A 10,037-nucleotide genomic window follows, 5' to 3' on the forward strand; every position below is an offset into this window, starting at 1 on the left:
CTTCCTCAATACTCAGCAATACCACTTTTGGGTATATACCCAAAGGATGTTCAATCACACAAGGACATGTGCTCAACTATGTTCAGAGCAGCATTGTTTGTTATAGCCAGAACCTGGAAGCAACTTAAATGCCCTTCAATCAAAGAATGGATAAGGAAAATGTGGTATATTTACACAGCAGAAAAAAATAATGGCATCTTGAAATTTACAGGCAAATGAACGGATCTAGAAAACATCATATTGAGATAAAGCAGACCCAGGAAGACAAATATCATATGTACTCACTCATAAGTGGTTTTTAGACATAAAGCAAAACAATCCCAGAGAACCTAGACAACAAAACAGACCCTCAGAGAGACATACATGGATCTAATCTACATGGGAAGTAGAAAAAGACAAGACTGAGTAAATTGGGAGCATGGGGACCATGGGAGAGGGTTGAAGGGGAGGGGAGCAGAGAAGAATGTATAGCTCAGTAAAATCAATAAATAAAAAAAATAAAAGGAATCTGCCTGAGGCAAAATTTAAAAGTAATGAACTAATTTCCTTGGCTGAGATTTCAAGAAAGCCTAATACTGACTATATCCCATGATTATTAATATCATTCTTATGTGGATCGAAAGTGAAAAAAAAAACAAGTGAAACAAAAAGAAACACAATGTACAGCTGGAAAAGAGAAGGGAGCACCAGGAAATTTAATAATTTAACCTTGGAGCCAAGCTCAATAAGATAAGTACAGGCCCTAGGTAAAATGGAATAAAAGAAGGGTGCCCTCAGGACAAGAGCCCACCTAGTTTAGCTTCCAACTTGTAGAATAAAATGCCTGAGGGGATTTCTGTTCCTAAAAACCAACAACAAAGGAAGTTACTGCAAAGGTAATTTAAGGAGGGAGTCAAGCTCCATCCCAAGTGGGCAGCATATGGTTTGGCTTTAGTGTTATGAAGGATACAAGGATTAAGGGATTGCAAAATCTTCCTCCATGGTTAAGGTGAGCTATTGAGGCCAGATGTATGGCAGAAAAGTCCCTGTATGGAAGCCTCAAGAGACCAGTGCATAAAGCTGAGAAAGTGAAGCCTGGATTGTGCTGGAGACTCCAAGATGATGGAGATCCCTGAGTCAGGAGACATCTGTCAAAGAGAGCTGCAGATAAGAGGGAACCAGTCATGAGAAAGAAGTGTGTTGCAATCAGTTAGGTCCAAATAGTGAAGCCATCAAGGAGCTACAGTGTCTGGATGGCCCTGGAAGGTTCCAGTCTTGCACTGCTCCAGTATTTTCTCACTCCCTTTTGGAATAGTAATATAAATTCCATGCCATTGTATGTTGGAAGTACGTAAATTGCTTTTTGATTTTAAATGCGGTTACAATTAAAAGATTGCCTAAAGTGTCAGAAGAAACTTTGGACTTTGAAATAGTATTATAACTGTGAAAAATGTGGAGCCTTGAAGTTGGAATAAATGCAGTTTGCTTTATGATATGGCCACAAGCCTATAGCGGCTAAGAAGTAGAATGTGGTGACTTAAATTAGAATAAGCACATAGGCACATATATTTGAACACTTGATCCCCAGTTGGTGAAACTGTCTGGGAAGGCTTAGGAGGTGTGGCCTTGTTGGAAGAAATGTGGCTTTGCAGAACAGTTTCGGGATTTCAAAAGACTCATGTCATACCCTGTAAGTGTAAGACTTTAAGACAACTCTGAAGCCATTTTGACAATTCTGAATCCTCTCAGCCTCTGTGCCATAGTGCTTCCCCTCCTCCCCTGGGAACCGAGGACTTAACAGCTACACTCGCATGTACTCAGTTCCTGAACAATTACCCATATACGTATGTTTTGATTCGGTTCCCTGGGAAACGGGGTCAAAATGACCTCTTACCTCACCTGATCTGGCAAAAGCTCTCCAGTCAATTACTGGTAATAGCCCTTTCGAATAAGCCAATCAAAATCGTCAAAGAATAACCCCCCTTGCTTCTGTGGCCCCTTTAAAAGTAGCCTATGCCATCTATTCGGGGTTCCTTGGCTTCCCGAATGCTGGGGGAACCTGTCATGACAGAATTAATAAAATCCTCATGCTTTTGCATCGGCTGTGGTGTATGAAGCGGTCTCTGGGGGCGACTCCTCCTCGGTGTTTGGACGCTAGAGTCCAACATAAGTTCTCTGCCTTGAGGGTGTATCTGAAAATGTGAGCCCTCGGCTACTGTTTCAGCACCACACTTGCCTGCTGTCATGCTCTCTGTCGTGATGGTCATGAACTCTAACCTGAAACTGCGATCCCCAAATAAACTCTTTCTTCTATAAGCTGCCTTGGGCGTAGCATCTTAACAAAACAGAAAAGAAACAAGGACACCCCAAAAGCCTTTAAAACTCTTCAGGGCTTAAAAGGCACTATGACCTGAGCTCTTACACACACACATATGTGGGGGGAGATAATATATATTTATGAGAACCTCATGTTCATATAGATATATGAACATTTCTTTTAAAGAACACACACACACATATGAACATTTCTTTTAAAGGTTCTTAATATAACAAGGGCAGGACAGGGGAGACATTATTTTAAAACAATGTATCTAAACTTCATAAAATACACCCTAAATTTTTATTGTTTAGTATTGCCCTATAAGAATGACATAAGTAAAGAACTCTTTTAACTCTCCGATAACTAAAAACAAGAAGTTACAATCATGTTGGAGTGAATGTTACTACTTATAGCTATAAATAACAGAAGAAACCATATACTTACTTCTGCACAGGCTTTCAAACAAGTCTTTTTAAAACCCAGAAGTTCCAAAATTTCCTTTCGTGATGGCTCAGCTTCATAGGATTTCTGGATTATGTGTCTCAGGACAACAGCAAGTCCCGCTCTACAGAAAACGTCTGGTTGTTCTACCACCGCAGGCAAACAGCAATTCTGGACTATTGGAGGGAGGGCCTGCCTTGAAATAACCTGTATGTCCAGATCCTGGGACAGCACCTCTCTCAGGAGTGAAGTGTCTGCATTTTCTTCAGAGAGGACTAAGCAAATAGTAAAGACCTTGCAGTCACAGTACGATAATAGAAAGAGCGCTACAGAGGTATGCAGAGGAAAGATGCACCCTTCTGTTTGGTGAGAGTACTCCAGGTACAGAGATTCTTCTGTAGGACTTTTCTTAATGCCTTTCATTTTCTGTTTTCATCGGGTCACCTGTAACAAAAATCAAAAGTTATAGGCCTTCAAATATAACAAATTAGAAGCTAAAAGATTAGTGTTTTTCAAAAAAATAGTAAGAATTTGTACTTCAAAGAACTTTTACTTCAAAGATGGTTTTCGAAAGGAAACTTTTCCCCAGTCTGTTTGATTAAGCATTTGTAGTGACATATTTGTTCAATACGTTATTTTTAGTAATGGCTTTAAGATGCTCTGTAATAGGAAGCACTGAGTACTCTTTTACCACTCCTCTCCTAGCCAGTCTTTTCTGCATCTCTGGGGTATAAATACAGAACTATTTCTCACCCTTTGCACTGCTTCTGACTCACTCTCTCTCCACCCCCCACATCAACTTATTCTGTTAAAAATGAAGTTCTGCCACTCAGTTTGAATCCTGTAGTATCTTTCCATCCTGCTAAAATAACAGACCTTCTACAGTGCCCAACACAGATCGTGAGATGATCGTTTTATGTCTCTTGAGTTTGACTCATTTCTTTTTTACATTGCTTACTAAAGCAAATCAAGATTTTCCCAAACTGTCTACACTCCAACTTCAAGATCTTTATACTTGGTGTTTCCAGAACACAAAGCTCTGCTCCAGATATTTAATAATAGGCAGCATCTTACTAAAATGTTCTTTAGCTACTTCTTATATTATAACCCCCCATCGACTTAGGGCCTTTACTTTGCCTTCTACGCTTTAATTCCTCCACAGCACTTAGCACCAGAAGACACTATTTATTCAACATGTTATGTTTCTATTAGACTATTAGCATATTCTGTAAGAGTACTTTGTTAGCTGTTATACGTAAAATAGAGCCTGCTAAACATTTGTATGTAACAAGTATTTGCTGAAGGAATGCATGTACGACTGTACACTTCTAGTGTTTTAAAGATGTGTATATGGAGGTAAAATTTCGTTAAGGCTTCTGTCAATCATGACTCTTGGCTTTTGAATCCCTGGCCCAGATATAACCACATTCTAATTCATAAACCACAATTCAAAAATGGACACTAGATGGCACTCTTTAAAAATATTTAGAAGTACCTAACCAGAAGAGGGTGTGGTAGAGGAAAAAAAAATGTGTGTGCATGTGCATGGGGGGGTGCATTTGTAGAAAGGTACAAAAGAACCATGAAAAAGGCATTTTACATATAAGCTATAAATTTGATTCACTGTGAGTACTTACTAATATTAAATGTCAACAAAATAAAATAGAAATACTTTCCCATGGTGAAATCAGAAAAATTAATGAGCTGTCCAAGAGAAAATGTAAAGTAAAATTGATTTCTTAGTGCTTTCTTCAATACAAAATTAGTGGCTTTTGTTCTCTCCTACCTTGGAGATCAAAATGTTGGTTAATAATTGTGGAGTACAAAAAAATTACGCTCCCTGGGCAATTTCTCCTCATTACTCACTAGTATAACTGTTAAATATTAAACATTTAACAAACCTGTACAAATTTAGTGGATGTTTTGGCTTGCACTGTTTTAAGGAACAGAGCATAGTATTGGCTTAAAGTTTATAAATATCAAAGAAATTCCCTTTCCCTTCTTTTTCTCCTTTGATAACTCCCTAGCTACATAATGAATTTTAAGACAGACCCTCAAGAGTCAATTTCAGGGTCCCCAAGGTGTCTAGAGCACAGCTTGCATTGCCCCTTATTAGATTTCTGTCAAGCACAGACCTATCATTTACTTTCTCAATCCTAGCATATGCCATACTGCGTCACTGAAAGGAAGTGACCATAGACAAAAACAAACTTCAGGAGCTGAACATATCCGACAGAATATGCATCTATCTCTTACGTCAACACGATTGGGAATTTGCACGAGGAATAAATAACTCATCACTTAGAAATATCTTCAAGGGTATGTTTTAAAATGGTTGTATTAAATCATAGATATTAGACTTAGACATTTTGTATTTTAATATATCTTAGCATTGACAAAATATTTAATTTGCTGCTAAAATTGGTAGAGCATGCCTTTAAGACAGAGGCAGCAGATCTCTGTGAGTTCAAGGCCAGCCTGGTCTACATACTGAGACCCAAGATAGTCGGGATCATGTAGAGAAAATCATATCTTACCAAAAATAAAAGTTTTAAATTTTTTAAGACCTCACCCCATTTTATGTCCGTGTGTAAAGGTCTAAGGAATCAGGGAGTGAGGAAAAGGGAAAAGAGAAAATGAAGAAAAAAAAACATTAAAAATAAACATACTTCTTCATCAGTCAGAATTTTAAGTCAATTGGAATGTTTTGTGTTCAAAATTCAAGTCAAGATCTTTGGCAACTCCATATTACATAATAAATTATGCTCTGTATGGCCGACCAAAAATCATGTTACGCAGCAAGATATTAGTGTCTTGTGTATTTTTTTCATTAAAAGTATTAGCTAGGTATGGTGGTTCATACCTTTAATCGGGCACTCAGGAGGCAGAGGCAGAAAGATCTCTATGAGTTCAAGGCCAGTCTGGTCTATGTAGTCAATCCCAGGACAGCCCGGGCTACAGAGAGATCCCGTTTCAAAAAATCAACAATTCATGGCTCAAATTCTAATTACACAGGAGGATCACAAGTTTGAAGCCACCTTGGACTGCATGGTGAATTCAAAGCTAGCTTGAGAAACTTAGGAAGGCCCTGTGTCAAAATCAAAAAATAAGGCTAATATGTAGTTCAGTGGAAGAGCACTGGCCTAGTACATATAACCTCTAATGCCAGAAAGAGCAACAGCAACACCTGTAGTAATATCGTGAATACTTACTCTATTACCCTGAATAAAGCGGATTATTTTATGCTGTGTTTCCCTTTCACTTTAAGTCACAGCTGCTGACTGATTCCATGACCAGTACAGAAGTCACATTTCAATAGCACCATTCTATGTGATCTTTGAGTATTATCCGACTCCAACATTTATTTCAGGCACATCTTGCCTGAGTTCCAGGCTTTTTGACATTTCAACTGGATCTTTTTCTAAGTGTGTTCCTTTTCTTTACAGGGCCCCATTGTTGATCAAACAGCAACACTATTCACCTACCTCAAAGAGGGAAGCCCCACACAAACTCCCTTATCTCTCACACCTAAACTATCTCTCATTAGCTCTTCAGCATTTCCTACTACCACTTTAACCTAGGTCGCCACCAGCTCCTGCAGGATGTGATATATCTTACTTCCCCCACTTCCCACACAAGTCTATTCTCCAACAATCATCCTTAAAAACATGTGCCCCGCACAAGGTTACCTAGAGTCCCTCAGCACACTTAGAATAAACAGTGTGGATCCATTGGGATCCCTGCTTGATTTTCTGACTTTATTTAATATCCTTTCTCTTTTCACCTATACTTCTGTTCTTTTTTTTTTTTTTTTTTTTTTGGTTTTTCGAGACAGGGTTTCTCTGTGGCTTTGGAGCCTATCCTGGAACTAGCTCTTGTAGACCAGGCTGGTCTCGAACTCACAGAGATCCGCCTGCCTCTGCCTCCCAAGTGCTGGGAGATTAAAGGCGTGCGCCACCACGGCCCGGCTATACTTCTGTTCTTCAGGGATGCCAGAACCTCCTACTTGAGAATTTTTGTGTTTAGCTGTTTGTTTTCCCTTCTTCCTGTTGCTGATTTATATAGAAGATATTATCTCAAGAAGCCTTTCCTGACCACGTGAACTGAAAATATACTCCCATCACTCCTTAGCTTGTTGTCCAGCATTCTTTTACACAAATGATTGCCAACGAAAGTACAAGAATACTATTGAGGACCTCAGTCTGATACAACATTAGCCTCATTTATTGACACCATTTTCTCTTCTAACTTAATCTAGGCTAAGTGTAAATAAAAATTAAGAACTACATTCACCTACATGAGCTGACTCAGGATGGATGTAAGCGGAGTTCATCCAAACATGTGAACAAGGAAACAAAGACATAAATAACTGATATTCAGACAGAAAAACTAGGAACCTGTTTAACTACTAAGGAGTCTACACACATCTAATGAGTAGAAGCCCAGACACAAATAAACTGGGATTAAACACTGGCTCTGACTCTCAGAAGTTATACACTTTTCCTTCATCTCAGTTATGAAATGAGAGCCGTAGCAACATCTTCCTTACGGTGTTGCTATGGTAACGGACAATGGCCTGTACACAGGAAGCCCCTAAGTAAATTCTAGCTACTTTATTTTGCTTTAGGCACTGCTACAGATCAAACCCGGGGCCTCACACGTGGTAGGTAAGCACTCTGACACCGAGTCACACCTCAGCTCCTACTACTTATTAATAATTTAGTCACAAACTCTTTACCTAGTGACACTACTAAAATGCATAAATTTTAATGGAAAAAAATCAACTGATGCTTTTTATTTTCAAATTTCTTCCCAGGAAATGTGTGGACTGTGTTGAACTGAAAAGTGTTTTTCCATAAACATTGAAAATTTGGCACTAAGGATTAGACCCAAGGCGTCATAAAATGGTGGAATAGAAATGAAAAATTCTTAAGTTGATATACATATTAGAAGACTGCATTAGACGGAATAAAGCTTGACAAAGTTAAGTATGAATATTTACATATTTCTCTCAAATATTGAAATGTTGATACCTGTTCAATGTTTCTCCACCAGAGAATGTTCAATATCCTGACTGAAGAACTTAGCTCATGTTTCAGACTTCCCACAAAGCAGCACTATTTGTTACAAGCCCCACAGCACTCTATTACAATACAGATTTTTTAAAAAATGCCCCTTCACAGATAAATAGCCAACTACCTCTAACTAAAAATCAAAAATCAGAAAAAAGAAAAAGAGATGAAGCTTTTAGAGTTCATTACATCATGTAGGATGATAGTTCAGAGGCAATTAGCTCATGATTAAAATTAGCAATTTTCTTAGCAGAGCAAGAAATTTTTATAAAATGTTTGGAAGTGAAATGCTTACTGAAATCTTAGTTATGGAAGAAGCATATAATCTCTCTGGAGATTCAAAGAGGTGTCCGTTGCTATGGAGTCATAAATAAAGCTTGCAGCTAAATCTGACCTGTGGTTAACACGGATTGACAGCATGAAGTGTAAACATGTTGACAGCACCGGCAAGCCTGAAAAAAAAATACTGAATTATCTCAGCAAACAATACTTATTTTAGGATACAAAGCTTAAACTCCTGCAACCCAAGAAGTGACCATAGCAGAATCCAGTAAGTTATTTTGAATTTAAGGATGAAAGCAACGCATACCAGGTAACTGTGAAAACTAGTTGTCACCTGGCTAGTCCCAGCTGTGCTAATGTCTGCCCAATTATTGCTATTAGTAGGACCAGCTGGCTTATTGTTGTTTGTGCTCATTTCAAATCGTGTCTTGCAGAAACAAAAGCTAGAAGAAATAATAGGATTAAAACCACACTTCATAGGGCCACAACCACAAAGCTCCTTTTGGCTTTATTTAAAGTAACAAATGTATAGAAGTATCCTTTCTACTTTTCCCCTCCTTCTGTACACCACTGTATTCTTTCTCCCCTCCCCTGAAAGACCATCTCTCCACGGTCCCTTACTAAAGGTTTTTTTTTCTTTTGTTTTTAATGACATAAAACAGTGTTCAAACTTCAAATTTTATGTTTGAAGTTAGGCCTTACTTAAAATGAAGCCTTCGGGTGCAAATGAAATACAATTTCAAGTAATGAGAATACTGAAGGCAATCACTTTCGTAGTGTATGCTCCCACAAAGCAAAATCCCTCATATAGCTTAATGTTTGGTCTAGTAAATATGACAGCAAATCAGTTGTTGTATTATAACAGTTTATTCTCGTGGCATTTCAGTGACCATATTTACATGTTTAAAATCATCACAATTGTTGCTAGTTTCTGTATTCTTTCCTCTAAACACCCTTTTTGTAGAAAAGCACAAGATAACTTGACAAACGCCACATTCTTTAGCAATAATTTGGTAAGAGATACATTAGTCTCTTTCTTTCATTTTGACCTTAAGGATTTGTGACAAGGAATCTGGGGGTGGACATAACGGGGGTGGGGGGAGAGAAGGGGACCATGTAATTCAACCAAGCAAAGTTGGGACGGTATGTGTTTGAGTATTCATTATTTAAGCCAAAGCCATTTTCATGCAAGCTCATCTCAGATTTTCTGCTCAAGTTAATAACTGAAGAGAAACGCTTGCTTTGATGGGGATAGTATAAGCCAACGTCCCCAGATGCCGCAAATCCGTTGGAGTAACTGTGAAACAGTATCCACTACAGCGACCAATCAGGAAGGGCTGCAACGGAAGTCTTCTCTTTGGGAAAAGTTAAAGTGTGCTCCAAGGGGTCTTTTCCCTGCACCTAACTGCAAACGACCACCCAAACCCCTACACCGCGAAGCTGCCCTGTTCCTTTACCCACGCAGGACGACCGGAGGGTTGGCTGGCTGGCAGCAGAGTGGCCCACGCGTCACTCGGGGGCGCGGCGCGAAGCCCTCCACCTGCACCTACGCTACCAGTCTGCGGCGCCTGCGGGGCTGCGAAGACTTTCCCGGGTCCCACCTCGCCCCAGCCCAGCCGACCCCTGAGGGACAGCGCGCTCCTCGGGGCCTGGAGGGGCCGCGCAGCCGGAGCGCCCTCTTTACCTGGTCGCAGAGGCGCGGCCAGGCAGGGAGGGCGCGAGAGCGTGTGGGCGACGCGGGCCACCGCGCCTTCCCGCCCAGCTCGAGCCGGGATCCCGAGGCTCCTTCTGGAAGCCGCGGCCTGAGGAGCATTCGCCTCCAGTGAGGCCCCGAGGGGTGGGGGAAACTAGAAATAACCAAGAAGCAAATGTGTCTGGAAAGCCCCCCGCCCACCGCCATTCATAATCCGGCGGACCGGAAGAGGTGGCTCGTCACTTCCTGC

General features: G+C 40.1%; 1 protein-coding gene across 4 annotated transcripts in view; it reads right to left on the reverse strand.

The window, feature by feature from the left end:
• The window catches only part of Gstcd (glutathione S-transferase C-terminal domain containing), an 85,881-nt gene extending 75,862 nt beyond the window's left edge, over positions 1-10,019 (reverse strand). The window contains exons 1-3 of one of the 4 annotated variants that reach the window (XM_057793753.1): positions 9,779-10,019; positions 8,207-8,264; positions 2,744-3,184 (exon numbers count right to left, since the gene is read on the reverse strand). In XM_057793753.1, coding sequence (XP_057649736.1) covers positions 2,744-3,163 — 420 coding nt within the window. In that variant the 5' untranslated portion in view covers positions 3,164-3,184; positions 8,207-8,264; positions 9,779-10,019. Of the gene's footprint in view, positions 1-2,743; positions 3,185-8,107; positions 8,265-9,778 lie in introns of all 4 variants that reach the window. The other 3 variants (XM_057793751.1, XM_057793752.1, XM_057793754.1) reach the window with 3 other exon arrangements.
• Positions 10,020-10,037: the final 18 nt, after the last annotated feature.

Source organism: Chionomys nivalis, chromosome 18, assembly GCF_950005125.1.
Source record: "Chionomys nivalis chromosome 18, mChiNiv1.1, whole genome shotgun sequence".
Classification (NCBI taxonomy): domain Eukaryota; kingdom Metazoa; phylum Chordata; class Mammalia; order Rodentia; family Cricetidae; genus Chionomys; species Chionomys nivalis.